The sequence below is a fragment of the Amblyomma americanum genome, chromosome 4, assembly GCF_052857255.1.
Source record: "Amblyomma americanum isolate KBUSLIRL-KWMA chromosome 4, ASM5285725v1, whole genome shotgun sequence".
Classification (NCBI taxonomy): domain Eukaryota; kingdom Metazoa; phylum Arthropoda; class Arachnida; order Ixodida; family Ixodidae; genus Amblyomma; species Amblyomma americanum.
In genome coordinates, this window is record NC_135500.1 from 216,894,309 (window position 1) to 216,920,263 (window position 25,955).

A 25,955-nucleotide genomic window follows, 5' to 3' on the forward strand; every position below is an offset into this window, starting at 1 on the left:
CGCAGCCGCCGCGGTCGGGTTCGAACCCGGGAACTCCTGATCGGCAACCGAGCGCCCTAAGCACTGAGCCACCGCGGCGGGTCCCATTGCCTTCGCAGTTTCAAATTTAATTTGGAAGCGCCCGCACGAGAGACTCAAGAGAAGAGCGTGCGCGGGCTTCAGCGTGTGCGCCGTCTTCTAGTCGTTTCCTATGAACAGCATGGCGCTTTGCAACCGTTTTTTTTTTTTTACGCATTTCGCTATAAAGTATAAGGACTTTTCTTTTTCTCTCTATCTTTCGACTGCTACGGCTTCTCCAAGCACAGCCCCGCTCTCACTGAGTGACGATAACAAGCCCAAGGCTAGTATCGGTGTTGTCAAGAGCGCTGCTAGCGCTGCCGCGTGTTTATCCCAGTTTATCTTACGCGCGCTAAGTATGGAAGGAGAGTGTCACCAAGGGCGCGAGAGCAGTAGCCGACGGCCGACGCCTTCGCCCCTCTCTCAACTGCTGATCCGGCTTCATATCTCTTTCCACAACAGCGCCAGCAGTGCTGTGCGTATGTTTGTATTTCCGCCATTCTCTCTCTCCACTCGCTTCCTTCTGCCACTTCTGCTGCCGCCTCCCTCCGATCACACTCGCCCGCATTGCCGGTTGGCTGACCGGTTCGCTGCGTCCCGGGAGCTCTCCGTGTTTTGAGGGGCCTATTCGAGGCTTCGGTTGGCGCGCGTTTTCTGAACTGGAAAACGAATATCAGAGCTGCGTCTGAGGGCAATTACTCCTCAGAAGAAAGACTAGCGCCGCGCTGGAGTTCCTCACCACCGGCGCCCTACCTGTGGGAAGAACAAGGGCTTCCGCCAGCTCGAGAAAGTACGGCGAAAGGAGGCGGGATCCGCGGGAGCGTGCGTCGTGCGACAACATAGCCGAGCCACAACTTCGGCGGCATGACCAGCGACGCCGGCTAGCTAATGGTACGTTCATGGTCGACTCGCATCACGACGGGCCCAATCACGACTGCGGCGAATGCGCCAGCAACTCGAGTAGCGGCATGATACTCTACCTGTTCAACTGGCTACTCTTCTTCTTGGAGCTCGCGCGGCTGTTTGTGCGGCTCGCGCTCGCGTTTTCCGAAGTACTCTACCGCGCCCTCGTGCCTAAGCCGAGGAAGGACGTGTCGAGCAGTGTAGTCGTCGTGACGGGAGCTGCGCGCGGACTGGGGCGCGAGATCGCCCGCATCTTTGCCGACCTGGGCGCCAAAGTCGTCCTGCTGGACATCGATCAGGTGAGTGATGCGCCCTTTTTGCTCTCTGTTCAAGAATTGCATCTTTTGCGTCATGTAACAGTGGTCTTTGGCGGAACTATGCGGCTGCCCACCATTTAGTGCGGAAAATTGTACGGCATTGCCCTATTCTGCAGCTTGTGTTCTTGTTTCTCTTTGTAGTACTCTAAACGTATCTCGCAGGGGCGTGTTGATTTGAACGAACTGAGATGCACTGCTCTTGTTTGCGTGTTATCTTGTGTACTTGTTTCTGCATCGCGAGCTGCTCGCAGCTTCGTCCTTTTGTTCAAATGTGCGCTAAAAACAATTCATCAGTCATTAAATCAGCTTTTAATGTTTTTAAGCGAGTGGAAACAAGCTGGGCACTCTATTTCGCGCTTCACAGCTCTGCAACTGTTTTCCTTGGGGTCAGCGCATTCGCGATTTCTTCGTCAGTATTCATTGTTTTCCTTTTTTTTCGTTTCTCAGCGCCTTGTCAGTGTATACTTACATACGCATTGGGCACGGACACATGTATACATTAGACTTCCCCGTACATTTCATGTGTTGTGCGCGCGTGCATTTTCGCCGTTCGCGTTTGTTGCTGCCGCAGTCATTCCTCTTTTTTTTTTTTTCGCCTCCATCTGCTGCTGCGCAGCGGATTGCGCCTTTTGTCGACTTCGACGTGTGTTTTCTCGTTTTTTGATTCGTCTCTTTCCTGCTGAATGCGCGCCTGAAGCTCTATTACGTCCCCCAGCTAGCGCGCCTGGCCTTGAGTGAACGAGGAAGAAATCCTCAAGCCGGCTCGTTCGATGAGACGATTTTGTGGTGTTTCTCTTGTTCTTTCCTTTCTTCTTGCTTTGCGCGGCCAGCAGCTTTTTGCGTCACAGCCCATCTATTTATACTCGCTGAGCTTGGTAGCGCGAAAAGTTGCTTGCGGCATTTTCTTTTCGTGGGCTGCATTATTTACTTGCTCTCACCTTTAATTGAAGCAGATGCCAATTATTTATTCTTTTTGTTCAGCAGTAGGAAATGAGGTTGGCCAGCAGAAATATTAATTTTTTCTTCAATTCCGTTGTCGCATGATTAAACATTGATCTGTTAATATTGTGTGCGTGGAATAAGTTAATACAGCTTAAACTCAATCAAAACATGGTGGGGCTGCATGCAGATGCGGTAGGTATGCGCTTCATGAGGTTGATCAACTGTCTTGCCCGTGGCTCACCACATCGCCAAACCAAATGACAATTTATTCCTCCTCCTCTTCCTCCCATGGCAAGCAGATATTGTGATGACCGTTTTGAAAATTTGACAGGACTGCAGTGCTTGTAGCAAAAGCCCAGCTGAGGCTGCATATGTTGCATATTGGGTTCTCAAAGCCCTTTTTATGGCCTGGGCATCATACGTCGCCACTCTCACCATTCTTGGTGCTCATACAATACATTTATTTTCAGTGGCATATAGTACTAGCTCCGTGGGTTATGTAAAGGTACAGGTGTGCCCACAAATATTTTTGGAACATGTCCACAGGCAGTGTGTGTGGGCAGCAGGCTTATGGGGTTTAACGTCTGAAAGTGACTCAGGCTATGAGGGATGCCATAGTGGAGGGCTTTGGATAATTTCGACCACCTCGGGTTTTTTTAACGTGCAATGACATCGCACAGTGTACGTACATGTCTCCAGCATTTCGCCTCCATTGAAATGCGACCACGGCAGCCAGGATCGAAAATGCGCATTTCGGGTCAGCACCCAAGCACCGCAATCACTGAGCCACTGCAGCGATGTGTGGGGGCAGCTGCTGAGGTGTGCACTAACTTTTGTCCGTGCAACCTGCACATTAGTGGAGATAAAGATGTCATGCTGCATATGCAGGCGACAGCAAAGCTCAGTCTTTGTCTCTTCAGTGTTCCAGACACTATAATGAGCGACTGAACATGCACTGCTTGTTTTTCAGCAGTATGCATAGTCTTTCTGCAATGCTTTGAGAAATGCAAATATTTACCTCTTGGTGTTGGCTATCAAAGTGAGACTAATCCCCAGCACCTGACCTAGCCGTAAATTTGACATAAATTTGGGCTTCTCAGGCACTGAAGCTCACTTCAGAAACAAAGCCTAAAGAATTGTTGAACACTATAGTTGGATGCAACTCAAGAACGAAGCCACAGATGCCTTTCAAAGGATGTCGCCCAGCAAGTGGCGTCAGCCGATTTTCATAATGCTGTGGCTAACCCGTGACTAATCCCCATTCATCTTCCACCCCCTATGATTTCACACTAGCAGGTCCAAGAGGATCGGTTAAGGGGGAGAATGGGTTGACGCCAATGGCCGCTTTGCTCTTGAGTTGTATCTGACCATATATATTTCATTTTAATCGGCCTATTTCACTGTAAGGACGTCTCTACAACTAGCAAAAGTCTCAAACATGGTATAGCAAGTGTTTCAATCAAGTATTGCTGCACCACAGAATGATGTGCACGATTTATGCCTCCTGCATTTCAAAACACCTGATACCAAGACTTTAGTGTGATAAAAACATAATGAAAAGAAATTCTTAATGCAAAATAATTAAAATGCACTTTATTGGAGTATAGACACTAAATTTTTGCTTGAGTCGTTTCTTCTTTCAAATGATGTATTAGATATTAGTGCACATCGATTACACCATGCTCCATGAAAAAAAAAATGATCTAAATACACCTTGCACGTCATAGCCATCGTTTGGCTGTTGAAACCAAAACTGAAACAGCTTGAGAGAAGTTCCATTCCAAAAGATTTAGCGTTCGTAAGTGAATACCACATGGTGATTCGCGTAGTCTAATGTCTTAAGCATTATTACAGAGAATAAAACATGTAGCTAAAATTAGGTGTCGATATTCCTTTTTAAGTTTTTTTATAGTCCGGTGTAAGTGCCATGCGATTTAAAAAGCAGTCAGCACAATATGTGCCCCTTGGGAGATAACATAAATGTGGAACAGTTTTGCATTTCATTTTAAAGTAGCTTATTATAAATAAGGTGGTCAGGACTACTAATGAGCCCACGAATGCTTTGTCAGTTTTCATTTGCCTCTTACAATAGAAATTGATGGTTTTCTAACCAGTTTCACATGGCTGATTGCAATGTGTTGGCACTTTTGTCCTCATAGCATGCTGGCCAGATTATGTTCTTAAAAGTTCAGTTCCTGACTTCTGTGCCTTTACATCATTTTAGAAACAATTTAAAGGCATGCTGAGGGCAAATAGAGGTTGGCCTTTATCGATAGAGTACTGCGTTCTCATCACAAAGAGACCACTCTCACAAAAAGCAGAGCTTTTGTAAGCTGGAAAAGACCAAAAAGTGATACACAGGTGTCGCCATTACCAGCCAATTTCACACATAAAATGTGTGCCTAGACAGATTCTTGGTGCAGATCTCGGAGGCTACACTACATCGCCGTTCACTTGAACTGTGACAACCTGTTGCTTTCGGTAAAGGTGTCACGAATTTTAATCAGTTGGTGGGAATATTTTTAAATCCAATTTTATCAGTGATGAATGCATCTTTTGGTGGTGGAAAAGCATCAGCATAGCCAGAAAGAACCAGGGAATCAGTTTTTAACTAAGAACAATAATTTCATGGCATTGTCGTCGGTGTCCCTTTAAAACATTCATGGTGAAGATCCTTGAACAGTGTGCTGTCATTCATCTGAGCTCACTTAATTCATACTTCTGGTTTATTCGAATTACCAGCATTAGTCTCGTCAGCATTGAGTGTATTAAAAAATGTTCCTTAACTTGAACTTTGTATATTTTCATCAATTTTTTGGCACCCCTCAGGGTTTCAATTCCACTATAAATAAATGATCATGCTGTGACAAGACAAAAATTAAGTTGGGGCAAGAAAAAGATAAAAAAATAAAGCATCCTAGCCCGTACCATTGGGCTATCGCAGGACAGTCAACTGTTATGTTTAGTGCACCATGATTTAGTGGCACAGATTTCATGCTGCCTCCTGCACTGTCTACTTTCATTGGCTCTATAAAACACAAAATTGGCTGTTCACTAATTCTGCAGGACACACGGAACAATTGAAAGGTGTCCGGATTTATTTGGAGCTGTCCAGTGCCCTATTCGTAAAAACTAAAAGCATAAATTGTGGGCCTTGTGAGAGAAAGCATTAAAGTAAATTATTCTGGGGCCTTGAGTATAGGGCCTTTCACAACTTGTTGAGATACACAATCACTTGCACAATCCTTGTTATGAAAAGCGAAGTGGCCCTAATAGCTTGTTTTTATCTCTACCTACAGGCACGGAACAATGAACTGGCTAAGACAATCCGGGCTTCAGGAGGCAAGGGTTTCTCATTCACATGTGATGTCACAGATGAAGACCAGGTGAAGAACATAGCACAGAAAATTGGCCGGCTTATTGGAGATGTGGACATTCTGGTGAACAATGCAGGCATTGCCCAGGCCATGCCCATTCTCAACATGAACCCAAATCAGGTTCGGCGTACCATGGAAGTCAACACCTTGTCACACTTCTGGGTGAGTTATCACTTTTCTCTGCATGTGCAGGCCTTGCAAGCCATCCAAGCGTGTTTGAAAGATTTTTATTTTTTCATTCTGATTTAATGTGTGCTTTGATATCCATGATCTCTGTTTTGTAAAAAATGCTGGTGCTGCTGATGAGATTTATGAAGACAATGGGGGCAAATAGCTCCAAAATACACTGCATAAGGAGAACAGGATGCAACTAACAGATATTTATGCATCTTAGTTGATTTGGTGCATCCTTCTGTACTGTGCACTCATTTCTAGTGAACATATGTCGCAAGAGCTAATAATGTATGCCTTGACCAAAGAACTATGGAACCCAACACTCTATTCCACATTGGTATTGGACTAACACTGTTCTCACTTAAAAGTTGACCTTATAACTACTCTTGGTTAACTCATTTGGTCAAACGGCTGCCCTACTGTGGTGGGGATCCTGGATTAAAAGAAAAAATTGCAGCCAATTTAGCTTACTTGGCCGAATGCGAAGTTCGAGTGCTAGCACATCACTTTTCATTTCGTTTTTTTGGTTTGAGGCTGCGGTTTCAAGGTCAGGCTTCAGGCAAAAATCGCCAAAATTAGTGGTGGCGGACAGTAGAATTTTGCAACGTCTTAACACATGTCAAGAGGACACTGCAATAGTTCTGGATTCATTGCGAACAGATGGAAGTGTAAGAACACGACGATAGGCCGTGCACAGTGCGAGAGAGTGGCAGTTAAACGCGAGGGGTGATTGGTTGCGGCAACAGCATAGTGCTCGCTTGCAGTCGCTAGTGAAGCTGATCTGGTCATCCTGCCACGGTTTCAAAACCCAGGCGTGGTGTAGTCGCGGCCATAATTATTTTATTTCTGCAGGCCCGGCTGGCTTCAGACATTCAAGCAAACTTTTTTTTTCGTGATTGGGAGTCTTAATGCTAGTGAACTAAAAACCCCTCCAGATGAGAACAAATTTTTTCAGCCTCTGTGGTTGCAGAAGCTGTGGCATTTGCTTTGCAGGCTGTACAGCTTCTCTCAGATGGAAGCGTTTCTGTAAACATGCAGGGCTAATTGTCATAGCACTCTGTACGCTTGCTCTTCACTGGCTGCAGATGATCCAGGAGTTCCTTCCCAAGATGTTGGAACGCAAGCAGGGTCACATTGTGGCAGTTTCATCTCTTGCTGGACTTGTAGGGGCAGCCAACTACACTGAGTACTGGTGGGTAACAAAGCTCACTTCCTACCTGCATCTTCCTTTTACACAGTACATTGGCTTGACTTTCAAATACAATCTGGTAGTCTCATTTTTGTAGTAGTTTTAAGCTTGAACTTGGGTTTGTACAAAAAATTTTTTTGAACACTACCAATTAAGTGGATCAGTTGCAAGTGATGTAAGCTGGACCTGAAGCCTTTCTTGAAGGGCATAGGCTAAGAGCTGCTTTCAGGACTAGGATAAGAGATCATGGAATGTCATCCCTGTTATCCAAGATTATTGTCCTTACTTGATGGCATGCTACGTGAAAATGTTTCTTGCCATCAGGAAAAAATTGAGGACTATTAAACTTTTGCTATTAATAAGTCATTTACACCAGAAAATGCACAATGAATGGGCTTAATATGTCACAGGGCTTCAAGAATAGTTTTTTTTCATGCGTAAGGACTTACCAGTGCTATATAGAGGGTCAAAGTTTACTTCATATTAGACAACTGATATACCTACAAGTACTGAGATTGGCCATCTACAAATATCAAACACTAGATAGGCCAACACTAGTACCTGCTGAAAAAAAAAAAAACAGTGTATTCCTGGCAGCACTGGTATTTGAAACTGATATAGTACTGTGCTCCTAAGGCTAGTGCAACAATTTCCAAAAGTGCTGTTTGTCATGTTTCATGCGAGGCGGATTTAGGTTAATTGAGAGCAGACTCTAATTGGGTAGCAACTTTCAAAATTTGTGTTTTCATTTATTCTTTTCTTTGGAACAAAGTTAGTGAGTGGGAGGCACTTGTACCCATCAGAGAACTGATGGGTTTGCAGTGGCAGTGATATTTTCATCTGATAGATCTAGCACAAGAAACCACGTCTTAATTTCATGCACGAAACTTAGGAAAGTAAATAAAAAACATTTCATGAAATTTTATGACAAACTCATTCCTTTCCACCCAAGCTTGCACCTAGGAGAAAATACACTGCTTAAAGAAGCGAGCCTACTAAACAAACCATGGTTCTAAAAACGTTTTAGCTCTTTAACGCAAAAACAGATATATTTTACCTTGTGTTTGGTGCAGATAGCCTTGGTAGCTTATAGTACTCCATAAAACACAACACGTCTTGTATATGGCTGTGCCAGTAGGCCACTGCTATGGCTTCGTCAGGTTGCATTTTATACATTGGCTTTATTGGGCTTTCATATATTGAACTTCTTGCCCATCGTGAGAGCAATACACTAGATGTGGCCTCTAGTATTAATGCACTGTTGTCAATTGTCACTGCTGTAAGAAGATTAAAAAAGCATGACAGAGTGGTATATTCTCATCTCTGTGCCACCTTTCTGAATGAAAACATCTTCGACGAAAGTCCGTCTGGTTGGGTTCTTGAAATAGTTGAGAGAAAATTGATGCCAACCAATATTTTATTTCTGCCCAACGTTTCGGGACCAACACTCTCTCAGGGGTGACTGAAGTGTGTGCCAGCAACAGCAGGCCCCCCCCCCTAGCTGCTGCTGGCACACACTTTAGTCACCCCTGAAAGAGTGTTGGTCCCGAAACGTTGGGCAGAAATAAAATATTGGTTGGCATCAGTTTTCTCTCAACCATGCCACCGTTTTTTGCTGCTCACATTTTCTCCCCATGGTATACAATGCAGTGCATCGAAATTTGCCGTGATGGGGTTGATGCTGTCACTTGATCGAGAGCTGTCACTGACGGAGGCTGGCCGGGCAGTCCGTCTGACCACCGTCTGCCCCGCTGTGCTTTCCCGAGATTTCTCTCACATGGGCCTGCCCTATCTCAGTGCATGGTGAGTGAGGTGACAGTAGCATGATCAGCTTTCTGTGGGTCTGTTTAGGTCTTTGTCCTCGCATCTTTCAGGGCTTTGCTTGTTTTACTGCATCATTTTTGTCACACATTGATGGAAAGTGGAATGCTACCACCTGCTTACAATTGGTTTGCATTTAATAAGTCAGTGCAACCAAGTAACTAACCTTATGCTATGCAGAACCTTAGCTGTCTGCTACATTGTTTCTGTGGCTTAGCCATTGTGTGTCTAAGCACAGGCTCATACGATGACACAGGGCCTCAGCAATTGCATTAATGCACTGCCAAAATGTTGGAGCGCTGCAACACTGAAATTCGGGTGCATGTTAGGGAATTCCAGTTGCAACTTATATATGTGGCCACCACTTTGACTTCTTAGAAGCCTGACTGCTGTTTTTGGCAGAGAAGCCCACAAATTCTTTCTGCATGTCGCCATCGCTAGAAAAAGTTTTGTTTACCATGCACATGAATCATAATAAGTTGATGCCTTGGTTGCAGTGACATATTATTGTCAATTAATTTTTGGTGGCTTGTAAAAATTCATCTGTATTGGCTTACTGAAACTGGAACCACAGAATACACGGAATGAACTGCCAATATATGACATGCAGGTTACTTTTCCCTCTCAGAAGACTGTATTTTTCATGTGACTTTGTAAAGCCCACAATTTAATAATCTTATCAATTAAGCTGCCTAGCTTTTCTGCAAGTAATACCGTAATAAAGTGCGAGACACATATGGAAGTATCTGTACAAAGGAAGGTGCATGGCTGCTCTCAACTGTTGTATATTGCTTTACAGGATATTGCTGCTCACTATAGGCTTCTCTTAACTATTCAATTAGAAGAGGGCTTAGTCGGGCTAATAGACACGATGAAAGAGAAGAACAGACACAAGCGCTCACTACCAACCAAATGATTTATTGCAGTAAGGCAGCAATATAAAGAAAACATGGCAACCAAACACAAAGCATCAAACATGATGGGGAAAGCTTACAATTGGGTACCCAATTGTAGTACCCGATTGTAAGCTTTCCTCATTATGTTTGATGCTTTGTGTTTTGATTGCCATGTTTCCTTTATATTTCTGCCTTCCCTGTCGCAATAAATCATTTGGTTGCTTGTGAGCACTTGTGTCTGTGTTCTCTTCAGTCCTGTCTGCTAGCACAGTTCAATCGGTTCCCTTAACAATATTTCTGCAAATCAGTTGCAAAATCAGTTGCATGGCACTGCAGCTTGGGTGCACTCTGACACGTTGATTTCTGGACCGCTGTGCATGTGCTACAGTATAGGTGTCATTTCTGCTTGCAATTTCTCCCGAAGTCAAGTGGAATCGCAGTGGTCTGTAGCGAGGGCAGCATGAATGCCATCAGACCTGTCCGTTTGAACACTTGCCCCATGCCCAGGTTCCCCCGGATATTCCCTCCGGTGGATGCTAAGGTGGCAGCTCGTGAAGTGGTGAGCCGAATACTCCGAGACCAGGAGCTCATTGTGCTGCCAGCCAGCTTCAACATCATCCTCAAGCTGTCTCTGTGAGTGCTACTGTGATGGCTGTAGCTGGTCAGAAAAAAAGCACAGCCACAGAAATATACCTGAATAGATTTGCGAAATGTTTGCCTAAACAAATACTAACATACTGTTATATTATCTCAGTCTTACTTGGTTAATGGGAAAGGTTGGAAGGCCTTCTTTTGCTGCTGTCTATGGCTGTACCAGTTCAGTATGTATAAGATTTGTCTTTCTGGACAGCATTTCTCTAGTAGGTTTGACACTAGAGAAAAAATTAGTAGAACTAAGCTTACCAAAGGAGACGATTGTTGGGTTAGTTGGTTCATGATACTGGAACGAAAAAGCGCGAAAACACGGGACTACAGAAAGAAAGAGCACAGACACAGCGCTGACTTGCAACTGGGTGTATTTCGTGCGAGAATGCATTACATACAGAAAGCAAGCACAAGATAATCGCAACACACTGCTGATATTATTTGCTAGTATCTAAAAAGGCTGTTTCTTTCTTTGATAAGTGAAGAGACAGTTCATTCAAGGATTCACCTCCTCTGTGGTGGATGACAAAGGCTATGTAGATTTCCCTTTGTATCTGGCACTTAGCGCTGCCTGAATTGAGGAATGCAACCACATGTAGTCACGTGTTTGTGAATAGCGACAGCTTTGCTATTCCTTAAGTCATTTGCATGCTCTCTTAATTTATCGTTAATGCAATGACCGGTCTGCCCGACATAAGTGGCACTGCACATCAATCAGCAAAAGCTGTTATAGCTTTGGCTTAGCCATTTAGCCCTACATTTTGCTGTGGAATCTACATTGTCAGCCGTAGGAGAAATCCTAGTCTTGCTCATGTGAATCAGCGAAATCTGATCTGGCTACCAGTTGCCTCCCACCCTCTCTCTTCTCTCTCACTCTTCCCTCTCCTTCTTCCATAACAGTGGAGAGGGGGATTTTCCTGCCCGCATTTCCACCTGCCATAGTTGGCAGGTGGCAAGTGAACTCAAGTGGATTAACGTAAATTCTATTAAGTTAAATTTTCAAAATTCACAAAGTACCATCGCCAGCTGATTTTTCGGACTCAACGGGACTCTGAAACAATTCAACTAACCGAATACTCGGAAAAATTCAGGAACTTAAACAAAAAAATCACTTTTCTAGGAAAAACCGGCTTTAATAATTGCAAACTTCACAGCACCCTATGTTTCGTTTGCAAGAGATAATGTTAGACTATATCTGAGCCAAAATCATGCGTTCATCATGACTGCCCCACCTGATGTCACGATACCAGACAGTGCAACGCAACCATATGTCATGCCGTGAATGTATGCATGCACCGTATGAAGCAGGAACAGTGTTTCCATGGGCAATGAAGTCTGAGAGAGGGAACCCACAGGAAGGAGCGAGTCGGAAGTGAGCGCCTCCGAATGCACCTCCACCTCGGGCCCCATCTACCCATTCAGCCCACACCGCTGGCCCGCTAGTGGCGTTTAAGACGCAGCGGGCGCTGCAGTTGTCCTGTTCTCAATGTGGTTCACACCTCTTTGTAGGCCACCTCAATAATAATGAAGAACATGCCATTAATTTCAAATGGCAACGATAAACAAATAGCTTAGTCTATCCTATCTAGTCCACCTGATTGGTTCCACTGAAAATCAGAATGGGGCCTTTCACAGCGGTGAAGAACTGGTTCGTTGTGACAGCGATGCTGGCTGTTTATATTAGGCCGAAAAAACAAATTTTTCATGCAAAAATGATCTCCCCAGTGCTGCTGACATCTATTTCAGTCCGAAAGATTGAACTTTTCGACTCCAGAGGGTCGGAAATATTAGTCGTGAATATGTACACGTTCCTATGAGGTGCGTGACAGTTCAAAGAAGTTGGAAATATCGCACAAGAATTATTGGAGTCCAAAAAATCTGTCGGCTACTGTAATTAAGGTATTATGGCTGACATTGTAATTTCCACAGTAGAATGTGGGGCTATATGGCTGAAGCAAAGCTATTACAGCTTTTGCTGTAGAATGCAATACATGTATGCCATTTTTACACACCGAAGTCACTTGACTGTGCAGAGTGATGAGTCCGCTGCAATGGCCTTTACTGTGCTAAAGTAGCAATGCTGCTAGCATGGGCTGTTTCTTACCAGTTAATGTATCACTTAGAAATGCTCACTCATTTCCTTTCACCACTTAGTGACGCCTCTCTGCGATTATCCCAGGTCATTTTTCAGCAGCACACACAGAGACAAGGCAATGCCTGTGTTTGGTGGCAGTGTGGCCACAGGACAGTAGACACTTTGTCACTATCTGCATGCATGCTGCCAAATAGTGAACCCATTTCAGCTTGCCCAGTGCATTTTTTATACCAAATAATGTGAACGTCCTCACATTTCACAACCACCATGACCAGGCACAAAGATCGCATGGCCGAGTGTTGTTTCGTCAACTTTGACAACTGCTAATCATATTCATCTCTTTTACAGCTTCCAAAAGGTTCTTTCTTTGTAGGTTTGGTTGATTTTTTTTTGTTTATTTCAGGCACAAATCTGCACCATAAGCACAATTTTTCACTTTTCAAGTTGCGCTGCCTTCACTTCAGGCAAACTGTTTCTTACAGATAACATCCTCTCCTTCCACAACTATTTTGGGGGTCATTTCAGTTTTATCCGAGGTTAGTGATTATAGCAAAGATGGAAATAACAAAACATCTGTAGTCTGAACAAGCATGAAGGCCATCCCATCCCGACTGTGCGTAGGGCACACATGTGGACAGTTCTGACACCACTTACAGGTCCTATATATGGAGATGCTCTTTTGATTGCTGGACTCTTTTTGCAGTTCTGTGATTTGGAATTGGAATCCAAGAAACATTTGCCAGGAATGCATGCAGTCTTGCAGCATCTGGCTGCAACCAGTTTTACTTCTGTGTTCCCTTTCCTTTTTTTTTCCTTCTTTCATAAGTGCATATTTGTCTGAAGAAAGTCTTACTCAAGTCCTGCACATTGAGTGTAGGGCTTGGGACCGATGGGTGCGTGAACTGGGGCCTTGTCTTTCAAGCCAAACAACAGCATTTGTATGCTTCCACTTTTGTAATTTTCAAACATTTGAAAACTCAGTGCCTCTCTGCATAACTTTCATTTGTACTCACTTGACAGGTTCTATTTTGTTGTAGCTTGCATTTCCTTTTCTTTTGTCTTCATGCTGAATTCTGTTTATTTCATGGTAGTATCAATTCCAGCATTAACTGCGCTCTTGATTTATAATAAAACATAACCTGTTTCGACCGTGTCTGATCCATCAGCACATCTTCAGTGTAGTAAGCAAGCACAAGAACTCAGAGAGACCTAAGCGTGCTTTGTACATAATAGAAAGTCTCAGTGTAATTAAGCGCACTATCTTAAAAATAACCGACGCAACTCTTTGTGGCGTGGCACCTATGAATGTGCCTGCGACGTTGCAGAAGTTTTTTAGAAGCGTCTAGCACTGTTTTCATGAAGTCTGTGATGCCGGATACATTTGAAATCGCCGCTGGATAGAATGACACTGCCATTTCATATCAGGAAAAAAGGATTTTTTTCCAAAACTATAAACAAAGAGGGACACTTATCATTCTTTTCTGATGCTGTTGATTGTTTTACTCAAAAACACAACTGAGTTTTCGTTCTAGAAACAGCTCTGGACAATAAGGAAAGCCAGCGTGGAAGTGTGCAGCTTGCCTGAAAGATTTTGAGCCATTTGGACGGTTTTCGTCAAATGGAGGGTTCTAAATATACGCACAAATTTCCAAAATTTTCACGGTAATACAACACAATGCTTGTCAGAAAGGAATCGTACGGCTTTAGAATCATTTCATTAGAAAAATGTGTGAATACCAGAACTGGTTAGAAGTGGTGTTACAGTGATTGTTTGCAGTAATGGGACTTCCATTGGCACCTGATAGCATAGGCAATAAATTCACGAATGTGGAGTATCAGTATGAAAACATTGTCAGTACTTAGCGGGCAGGCCAGAACTAAATCTATATGTTGCAGTAGTCTTTGTGGAGTGCATCTGTAAAGGACTGGAACCAATGCACATAATGCAGGTGTTGAAATCTTTTGAATAGAATGAAAATAGCTGAATGTGTGGCAGTACAGTCGTGATAATCATTTCTGAAAACGGAAAGAAATAGGCAGGAAACACTGAACAAAACGGTCAACATTTGATTATACTTGTGTACGTTTTTCCAGGGTACTTCCGCACAGCGTGGGCAAGATAGTACAAGAGTACCTTGACTACATGGTGAACCCAATGACTGATGGTGGAACGGCCCTCTGAGGAGCCCCCAGACGGCCCCCATTCTCTTGATGATCGCCACTCGTGCAAAGCCGGCACACAACTCCAGGAGTCAAGCCGTTCGTTCAGGGTGCCAGCTCATTCCATGTGGCAGTCCTTGCCAGGTCATTTCTTCTTGTGTCTAACTTCAGTGCATGTGGTTTGTGCTGTGTGCAATATTGAATATACAGAATTTGTAAAGCTGGCAGATGCAACTTTTCGCTCAAGCATGTAACTTAACAAAGGACCAGCCAGCACACTCGTGCTCCATGTTCCTGCATTTGCTGTTTGTCTCGTTTGCAGCCGGTCCTCGTGGCACATTTTTACCAGCAGCCTTCAGTGGGTTCAAATAGCACTGCTGGTAACAACTGGTGCGGATGTCTGGTCAAGTGTGTGCCTCGAGCTGTCACCTCATCAAAAAAAGGCACAAAGTCAACACTGGTTGAGCTGCTTGTGCGGTTTTGAATGAAAACAGTTTATACTAAGATGTTTAACAGCATCTCATATACAATGAATGCTGTGGTTTGGGATGTGAGTGCATGGTCAGAGTTCTGGGGCTGCAGTTACATAACAATCTTTTACACAGGCTAGCTAATGATAATGCCAGAAAGAAGCTAGATGTGTACTCTTCTTTCTAGCTACACTTGAGCAACCACATGAACTCTTATAATCAGTGTGAGTTACTGACACCTTGACTGCCGACAATTGGCATAAACGCAATATATGTGATGGGAGAGTTATACTGATGGTGTCTTGTTGTTCAAGGTATATGTCAGAAAGGTTCACCTTTTTAAGTGAGAAGACATGTTTATAGTTCTACTTTCTTGAGCAGCTTGCAGTCATATCATGCGGAATGCATTAAAGTATGGTGCATCCTGTTCCTCTGACTTTTTAACTATGTTTGTGCAATAGGAACTTTATTGTGAATAATCATGCGAGATGCTGCCATGTTCAGGCTTTGTTTGTGCACCTCCTCCTCTTGAATTCAACGTGGGCAATTGAACTGTGTAGCAGTCAGAATATCTTGCCTTTTTTTTTGTAATAAGCTAAATGTTTCATACAGGTCTGTATGACAGTGGAGATTGCAGCTCAGGAAGACTAGCATGGCAGTGTAGCGAGTGAGTACTAGTAAAGTGTGTTCCTCAGAGGCTGCTCAGGAGATTTGTTGGACTGTTTAGATCCTGTTTACATATGTTTGCTCTTCTGCTCTTGTTACTGCCAGGGTACCTTGTTTTCTGTTGAATTTTTACGTTGTTGATTAGTCCATGGTATGTAATAGGATGGGTGAATACGCCAAGTTCAGCATAGCATTTGGACCTGTTGTTCCGATGCATGTGTTTCTGAATGAATGGTTCCGTGTGTCTCTTTTTCATGAACGACGTTGTTGTATTTCTTTATTTTCAATTTGAAGAGTGTGTAGGGAGAGGAAGGAGAGAGCTATTAATTTTTAGAGCAGAAATGGGTGTTGGTCATCGTCTGCGGCTCTGCCACCGAAATTTTTTTGTTGCACGGCTCACGAAAAGGTTGACTTGTGCAGAAATGAAAATCCACAGCTTTGATGCACTGGCTAGATTAAAAAGTTAAGGACACAGGCATATACATCCTCAAATATGTACTATAACTATATATGCAATGCCAGTGCCTTGTTGGGCTTCAGTGAGTGCTGCACAAGTCAGCAGAAATAGGCTTCACAATAAATTTGTCACAATGTGGCCCCTTGTTTGTGATGCTAAAAAGATCAATGTACAAAAGTTTACTAGTGGAATTTTCGTTTTCTTTTGTTCACTTCCTAATTTAAAATCCTACTTTCGACAATGTTTGTGCCAGAATTTCAAGGTTGATAAGTGTACTCTAGTGGTGCCAAAATGCTGCTCATTGAAGAGTGGTCATTCACAATACTTTGCAGAAAGTGTTGGATTCAACAGATTTTAGTTGCAAATATTTTTTACCCTGACCAGGTTCATGTTGTTTCAGCTGTTCCTAGGTGATGCAAGTGATGCCACTATGTATTTTTCCACTTGATTTTTTTTTTGCGTCTACCTTAAATAGTGGCTATGGCACGACCGGCAGCTAGATGTGAGTTTGTGGGTTCAGTTCTGGCCATAGTGGTCGCATTTCAGTGGAGGCAAAATGCAAAAGACTCCTGTGTACTGAGATTTCGGTGCATGTTAGACAGCTTAGTGGTAAAAATTAATCCATAACTGTTCACTGCCTGCAATGCTGCCTCACTTAGTCAATGACTCAAGCATTTACTCGCTCTATCAGTCAGGCAAACATCTATGTCTGCTCTTAAATGGAAGCAGTATGGCGATGCTGTGAACATTCTTTGTGGCAGTTTTCAGGAACAGTATGTGAATTTCTGCCATAAGTAAATGGAGTTCCAGTTTGTAAAGTCGACTTTCCTAGCCAGAGCAATGTCGTTATTCTTACGATGCTTATTTGCATGCTGGTTGATTTGCTTGGCAGATCCATAACCTTTAACCATAGCTTCATCGTCCTGGCCTTATTTACCTTGAATTCTTCGCAACTTGCCAGTATTACTTTCAGCAAACAATTACTGTCAGTATGAAAATTCAGAAGTTAGTGTTATGTACCTCCACATAACTTTTTTAGTTCTATGCATCTTTTATTCAGAGGTATAGTCAAGCATGCTTTACAAAACGGAACATTTCTTTTTTATCTCAACAATTCAACTTTTGGGAACCTCATGTTGCAAAGTATTAATAGCTTATTTTAGTGTTTTATGCTTCTTATATGCACAAGCATTATGAAGCATGAAATTGTACTTTGTTTGAAAGAAGCATGCATTCTGCTTGTGTCTAAATTAAATAAAATAATTGGTCTTTGGGGAAAGGAAATGGCACAGTATCTGGGGACACCTGATTTGAGCAGTAAGGGAAAAGATGAAGGAGGGCATGAAAGAAGAAAGGAAGATAAAATCAGTTTCAACAAGGCTTCATGCATTGAGGAAGAGTATTTTCGGCTACATTGGGATAGACTAATTTTTTCACTGCACATTGGCATGTACTGTACAAGAAATGTGCTTGTATGAAGCCATAGGCAATGTGTGATGCTTTTATTGCAGACTGTTATTTCATTGTTAAGCTTCAACAGAATGTCTACTAGCATGTTATTAATTGGAGAATGTTTCTTACAGCCATTTCCTATTCATACATCGCATCCAGTGATATGCAGGTTCATATACATTGCATGCTTGAATACCCTGATCACACACTACGAGTCAAGGAAAAGAAAAATGGTTTTGTGAGAGTCTCTATGAAAACTATGAGACCTTTCATGTAACAAGGCTGATGGAAGTACAGGCAGTTTTTTTTTGTTTCATCTCATGGGTAGACTTTATTGCACAGTACCTGATTCAGTAAGCACTTTCCTTTCCCTGCTGGTCAAGCATTTGGTAGCTAGAGTGTGAGGTGACCATGTTTGTACTTATGCTAAAAATATTTTTAAGTGCTGTAGAATGTGTGATGTTTATGTATTTTCTTCTTTTTTTCCAAACAAATATAAGTTCAGAACAACCTGCTGCGGTGGCTCAGTGGGTTTGGCATTCGGCTGCTGGTCCAAAGGTTTTGGGTTCGATACTGGCCATGGCACCTATATTTTGATGGAGGCAAAACACAAAAACGCATGTGTGCTGTGCAATGTCAGTGCATGTCAAAAAACCCTGGGCGGTCTAAATTAATCTGGTGCACTCCACTACGGCATCCCTTAACCCATGTGTTGCTTCGGGGCGTTAACTCTTTCTTTGCTGCACCTATTCACATCGTTCAATTTGAACGATAGTGGAGAAGGCACCATTCTGAAAAATCCGAGCCTCTTCTGGACAGATAATGCCATTCAGTAAGTTGCAAAAGGACTGTACTTCAGTTTCGGAATTGTTTTTGTCGATGGCCATATGAGGGAGTATTTTTATGCTTCGCACGAAACCTGTGATCGCAGCAAACATGGTGCCAAAGGTGGCGTCTTTGTCTTGAATTAATTCTTTTCAGCAACACTGGTGATTTCGCAGTTGCGCTGTATCAACACTTGACTTGTAGGTGCAAGCAACAGCTTTGTGCAAAATGATGACGACCATTCGTCTTATTTATTTTATTTCGTACAGAGATGGTTTCTTTGCCCGGCACTGACTATCGACAGGTGCCCGTCTATAACTTTCGTTTTTGCCTTCAGTGGGGAGATTCGTTGATTTCTGGGCTTCTCCTAAGGTACTGGGCATATTCTGAGTGATTCCGTGCCACAAGCAGTGCAGCAGCCCAGGGTTGACCTTTGCACCTCACTGCGGAGCTGCCAAGAGCGCTTTGTGCAAGCAATTGATTTTCTTTTTTTTTTTCTTTTTTTGCTGACCGGAAACTTTAGCATATAGAGTTCATTAAGGCTGAATACTCATTGCTGACATAGGAACGCATAAAACGAAAATTTAGGCAAGATGAAAGCATGAGCAAGTTAATTCAACATTATCGGAACAGCCCAAAGACGTGGACATCTCTGTAAAGACGACACAGAAAGGGCGCTAACTAACAACTGATTTTATTGAGGCTTTGCCACTGCTTGTATACTGTGCCAAACAGTCTCAACTGAAAACATACGCAAAAGAAACACTGTATGTGGAAATGATGATATATGAAGGTCTCTGCGCATTTTTTTTATCCATCTTTTAGACAACGAACTTCCTTCTCGGACGGACAGTGTTACCGATGCAATGCTTATGCATTTGTCTTGATGTTCGGGAATTTCCTGGGCTTGTTTTGTTGCAACTTTCTGTTTAGATCTCACACTGGCTTAGAATTAGCATCCTTTCTTTTTTTCCTTTTTTTTTTCTGTACAGTCTCTGCAATGAATGCCTAGATGACCAGCCACAGAAGTGCTCACGCTGTTATTGTGTTCCCTTAGACGATCATTGAGGTCTCTGCCCGTCTGACCCATGTAGTGCTTGCCACATGACAAAAGAATCCTGTACACGACCTCACTAACACAAGGCACAGATCTGTGTTGGTGCTTCTTGTGTTGCATCTTTTTGCTAATGTCATGTTCTGTGTTGAACAAGTGTATACGTGCTCTGTCCTGTTGGTTTCTTCCTCGTCCCTTGTCTTTTTTTGCGCGGTTTCAAGATGCATACGCCTTGTAGGGCGTATGTGGCAGCTAATGTGGCAGCCCCCTCCTTCTCTTTAAGATTGTCAGATTTAAAGAATGGCTTACTTTACTTTATCTGACGAAGACAGTATTTTTCTGTTCCAACTGCATGCATGTTGATAGGGACTAGACATTTACCAATTTAGGGATTGGGCTCGATCTTCAGAATCTTGCAGGTTTCTAGTGGTCCATGGAAAAGGCTTCTTGTTTCCCTGATTTATAAATCATCTTTGCTCCACACACACGATGTCATCACATGAAACTAGCAATTGGAATCTTCAGATTGCAGTGAGTACATGTAGCATTCAATTTAGTGTGTGCTCTTGAAGGGCCCCCTTTTTTTTTGCTTTAAAACCAACAGTATTCTCTTGTTGTTACAGAAGGAAGAAATAAAATATATGTATAGGATATTATAGAAAGTTACGAGCACATAAAGTACAGCTTCTAATGCTACTTTTAATGTCATGCAAAGTGCTCACATTATTTCGTGTTGCCCTCTTTTCAGCCTTAAGGAAAGTGAGCATGTGACCAACAATGTATGGATGCAGCTATCAGTTGTGATGTCAGGGGCCTACCCTGTCCTTTGTTCAATAGCAGCAAAGCTCAAAAGGTGCACGACACTTGTCTGCTTCCAATGCAGAGTATAGAAAAAGACAAAATTAAGTCCACACACTCTAAAAAATGCAATAAATTCAAAACAGTACTAAAGTGACTTTCAATTATGTCTCTGTGTTGTAGAATAAGCAACGAATTTGGCAATATTTCAGAGCTTTCAGTTGCTTGTATAATGTTGAACGGAAAACCTGTGGCAACTACATTTGTACTTATACGGATTACTGCGTCTAATCTAAGAGTAAACTGTTTATCAGTTTGTTGTTGCTGGCTTGGGAATGTCAGCTTCACCATCAGCCCATGTACTTAGATGACTCAGCATGATCAGGTTGAGTGAAGTAGGTGGCTTCTGACTGTGTGGTACAGCCTGTACCAGTGATGTCAGTGTGCCCTTTGGTGGACATTTTCAGATAGAGCTATAGGCATTCCGGTACAAACAGCTAGTACCTCTTGAGATCAGAGCTCGTGTTTCTTATACCCTTAGCATATTTTGTGTGGAACGTGACATCACTGAACTGAAATCGGGCCATACCTTTCTTTGACTGGGACATGGCTCTGGCATTGCAACAGAACAGACTGCAGCTGTTTGTACTTTTCCGTAATTTTGCTTGTGATGATTTTCACTCTGAAGTAGTTTTTATGCTGCTTGGAGAATGCATACTGCACACATGAAGGGTTTGAATGTCAGACAAAAAAAAATAAAGAGGGAGGACATAGAAATAAGTGTGGTCTGTAGGTTTATGTGCCACTACTTCATGTCTTCAAAGGCTGTGGTCCTTCCATGGACTTCTCTCACACAGTGGGTGGCTTACTTGGCATATGGAATGAATGAAGAAAATTAACACCAGTGGACTGGTGCAAATTATTCGGGTCCTAAGTTAACTGTGCCTCAAATTACTGAAACTTAAAGATAATTTGTGTGTATGAATAAGGTGCGAAGAGCAATTCTTTTTTCGAGCAGTGTACTGAATGAGACTGGGAACATGTTGGTTGTTAAGCAATGAAAATAGTTCAGTTGTGCATGCATTCGCACTTTGTCACCACAGTGTGGGTCACGAAGGTGGAGGTGTGTTTTTCTATGGTCTGTGGTTCACTGAACCGAACAAATGCACACTAGTAATGTGTGTGTGCATCAATGCCACAGTGTATAGCCTACATAAGATAAAGTTACTCAGTCACATTTGAAACTTTTTTAAAGGAAGTCAGCATATTTCTTCTTTCTTATGTGTGCTTTTGGACAAAGAATCTTGGGTTGCATTCTTGAGGTAATTTGCTCTAAGACATTGCCCCAGCAATATGAGGCATGAAGACATGGATGTTCCACTTGGTCAAATGTTGGTGGGAAATAAAATACTACTGTGATGTATTAGGTCAAATGAATTTACTGTCTTGAATAAGCTGTTTTAAATAGGTTTGATGCTTTACTGTATGTTAATTTCTTCCTGTGAAATAGATTTGTCATTTAAATTTTTATTCTTACAGATACGAGAAGTTATATTGACATTTATAATATTCTGTAATGTCCAATGATTTGTATATAATGATGCAGTGTTTCTACATCCTAATGGAATAAAAGCGTTTTCTTTCTCACTTTTAGCACACACCCAGCGAATGTACCACATTTAATGGTTCCAGTATAGTACTTATTAGATGGGTAGTATTTCAAGCTGTGTAGTTAGTAACTGGGACCTGCAAATTGAAGTGCTTTGCCAGTTACGCTGTAAAGTTTTAAGGCAGAAGGCTAATTACTAAGTTACGATTGCTTGATCAAGAAGGCCTGCAGGTAACCATTGAAGAAAATTTGATTTTACAAGCTAACCTGGGCCGTATTGCACTTTTTTCTGAAAAGATATATGCAGTATTTTAGAATTTAGAAACTGCTGTTGGGAATCCAGATGTGTAACAAGCACAGTGGTACTAACACAAATTGTGTGGCTGTGTGCTGCAACAAAGCAATTGCCATTGTTCCTTTCCAGTGTTGTTAGAAGCTTTTTCTTCACTGCGTGACAAACAGGGTCTCGCCCAGCAAGTATATTCTGGCACCACTGTTTAGTTGCTCTTGTACTGTGTGACATTATTTGTGTGCCACTATTGCCACTGAGAATAAGTGCTTGTGCACATAATGCTATTTCCCTGAGTATTGAAAGAGTTGGAATATACTGGTTAATAAAGCTATTTCTACAGCACATCTTTGCTCCCATGTATACACCTCATGCCTTGGTACCACACCAGAGATATGGGCCCATTTTTGGTTTAATACGATGTCGGACCCTTTATCTTGTGAAGTGAGCAGAATAATGGAGAGTATTTTGATACCACCTGCCTATCAGCATAAAGCAGAGTACAAAAAGTACAGGAGAAAGCATTGCGAGATAATGGAGGACTTCTAGCTGAATTTATTTAGAATTAGTCCATATTATTTTTTCCTTGCAGCAATAGTTTACTGCATTCACATTATAGGCACACAAAAATAATATATGGTGTGAGATGCACAGTCATGCACAGGTTATTTTGCTTATTTACGCATTGCTCACTGAGCTCTCATTTATTGCTTAATGATCACTCCAATGGGTTCATCTAAAATGAATATCCTCCAACAGTGGAGATGCTGAATGTCCTGCATGATATGAGCCAGTGGTTGAAAAAATACTGGTACGCACTGTAGGAGTGGAGATTTGAGTATTGGGGCAGCCATTTAGAGTTACCAGGGGTTTATATCATGTAATACTAGAACAGTTAAGGTCAATAAATATTTTACACGCTGTAGATATGCAAAGAATTTCACATAAAAAGTTGTAGAGCGTCAAAAAATTTCGTTAATGACCCAGTCTTTGTATCCATGTCATTGGCATGGATACACAAGGACAAACTTGCGAAATACAAAATGTTCCAGACACATTAAGCACGTGTTTCGAATATCCCGAATATCCCGAATCTGAGTGGTGTTCCGGGCAAACGTCCGCTATTAGACGTGCAGTTTTTCGGCGCATTATAATGATCCACTTTTGGAAATTGCGCACTACTGTGGTTCTTCGTGACTGTTATTTACTTCATGAGCTGCGTGCATTAAAGGGTACCGAGGCACCCTAAATTAACTGAGTATCGGTGCCGCCTGCCATTTGCACTAGAAAACTACAATGATGCAAAAACATTTTATTTCTGCGCAGACCTCTGAGAATAGACAACACAAATGATCGCTGCACTGATCAATATGCAGCAGTCAGACGATTTCATGGCAGTTGCATGCAAAGGCTGTTGTACCTTTACCATTCCTTATTTGTGCACCCGTTATCCAAACAGCTACAGGAGCGTGCACAAGAGGCCAAGAATAGGCTACTGCTGTTCAGATTGTGTAAACCCACTCACATAATTTAGCTTTAAGTCCAGTACTGTCATGGGCAAAAGTTCACAGGATGCGAGTTCGTGGGGAAAAAATTATTTCTGTGCTGTTAGGCAAAATAGGTCAATGACAAGCATAAAAATATAAGGGGGCATGCATGCTCCACCTGCTGGAACCAATATCAGCTGACTGGCTGGCAAGGCAATGCAGAAATAATTTTCCACAACCCATAACTTTTGTCCATGACTGTATGTTAATTCTGAAATTACATGCAGGGTGTTCCAGCGAACCGACCAATAATATTTGTCCGTAGGGTTTTTGAGGTGTAAAGATAGCTTTTCCAACCCAGTAGTACCAGTGGTGGCGGATGTAAGAAAACAGGCGAACCGTGTTAAGTATTAAGCTGGTGAAATGATTTCTAGTAAACAGGCCCCGCACTATTACAGACTATTACTATTACAGTAAACAGGCTATTACAGGCACCTTGGGGATTTGTTGCTGGCCATTGAGGTGATAGCCATATCAATTGATAGAATCTCGAAAACTCGATTCGGCTCATCTCTGCGGCGCGCCGAAGGGAAACCACGCGGCCGCTGAGCGCGTGCAGCCATACCCACAAGCATATGCGCCACTCACAGCGCACGTGTCACCTAGGCTGCTGCTCCAGCCCAGGTTGCTCAGAGTTACCCTGCATTGACATTTCCTACCGAACCTAACAGCACCTGCGTGGGTGGCACCCGGCTTGTTCTGTATATGTTTGCAGTTACGTCTTCAGTACACTGAAACTATTATTCCCTGCTGCGATGGCAAGTAATGCTTAATGCACTGCATCGGAGAACATTAACCCAATGAGGTTGTGTTGTGTTGTACGTGCCTTAGCTCTATCCTCTCAGTAAGTACATGGTAGCTGCCACTAATTTTAAAATCGTAGGCTTTTTGGGGAGCCCGCTGTGGTGGCTCATTGGGGAAGCAAATCCTGGCCGTGTTTATATGGAGGCGAAATGCAGAAAGACAGGCCCTGTGTGATGTGCGCTGTAATCCACTGCCTAATATGGTGCCTGTTTTTCCCTTCCCTCACGGCACAGTTGAAGTGTCCACCGACGTCTTATTATTTTTTAGATGCAAAGATCGGTTTTGCGGGGTAGTAATTACCAGTGTTGGTAGACATCAGAAAACACGTGAATCGTGTTAGCTAATAAGCTAGCTGTTTAAATAGTTACTATTACTATAGTTAACTTTTTAATTATTACCCCATCCAATGCAAAATGGCCCAAAAATAACCCGTCGGGGCATTTGGAATCTTCCCAGGAGGTGCTCATTTTCCTCGAACACATCCAAAAAACATTCCCGCAACCAGCAGTGTTAAAAATGTGTGTCCCAGGGAAGGTCCCAAAAGGTTACCTCATAATTTCTCGGCTGTAGTTTTATGCACTGCATTCTTTCTTGTTGTTCAGCATATCATTGTATTGGTCATGTGTGCAATATTTCATGCTCTGCGCGAAACTGCATCGGTAGTTTTCTAGCTGTACTTCTTGTATGTAGTGTGCTGAAATGAAACCAAGCGGCGGTCTAATTTCGATGGAGGCGAAATTCTAGAGGCCCGTGTACTGTGCGATGCCAGTGCACGTTAAAGAACCCCAGATGCTCGAAATTCCTGGAGCCCTTCACTACGGCGTCCCCCATAGCCTCAGTCGCTTTGGGAAGTGTGCGTGTGTGTGTGTGTATGCGCGCGCGCGCATGTCCTCGCAGATGGTACAGAAAATCCCAGCCATGGCAAGCCGCTGTGGCTGTGTTTAGGGCGCTCGGCTACTGAGCCGGAGTACCCGGGTTCGACCCCGACCGCGGCGGCCGCATTTCGATCGAGGCGAAACGCATAGGCGCCCGTGTGCTGTGCGATGTCAGTGCACGTTAAAAATACCCAGGTAGTCGAAATTATTCCGGAGGCCTCCACTACGGCACCTCTTCCTTTCTTCTTTCACTCCCTCCTTTATCCCTTCCTTACGGCATGGTTCGGGTATCCACCGAGATATGTGAGACAATTACTGCGCCATTTCATGGCGTCATTAAGTGTCCATAGACGCACACAGCAATCTGACCAGCGCAATTTCAATAGCCGTAATTGGAAGGCCGCTGTATGGGAAGGGATAAGGGAGGGAGTGAAAGAAGAAAGGTGCCGTAGTGGAGGGCTCCGGAATAATTTCGACCACCTGGGGATCTTTAACGTGCACTGACATCGCACAGCACACGGGCGCCTTAGCGT

At 43.0% G+C, this 25,955-nt stretch overlaps 1 protein-coding gene across 1 annotated transcript; it reads left to right on the plus strand.

Moving 5' to 3' along the window:
• Positions 1–607: 607 nt before the first annotated feature.
• Positions 608–21,706, plus strand: LOC144129337 (short-chain dehydrogenase/reductase family 16C member 6-like). Its single transcript, XM_077663383.1, has 6 exons — positions 608–1,259; positions 5,519–5,758; positions 6,856–6,962; positions 8,610–8,762; positions 10,184–10,309; positions 14,511–21,706. The coding sequence occupies exons 1-6, from the start codon at positions 957–959 to the stop codon at positions 14,596–14,598; spliced, it is 1,017 nt and encodes a 338-aa protein (XP_077519509.1). The 5' UTR covers positions 608–956; the 3' UTR covers positions 14,599–21,706.
• The last annotated feature ends 4,249 nt before the right edge of the window (positions 21,707–25,955 follow it).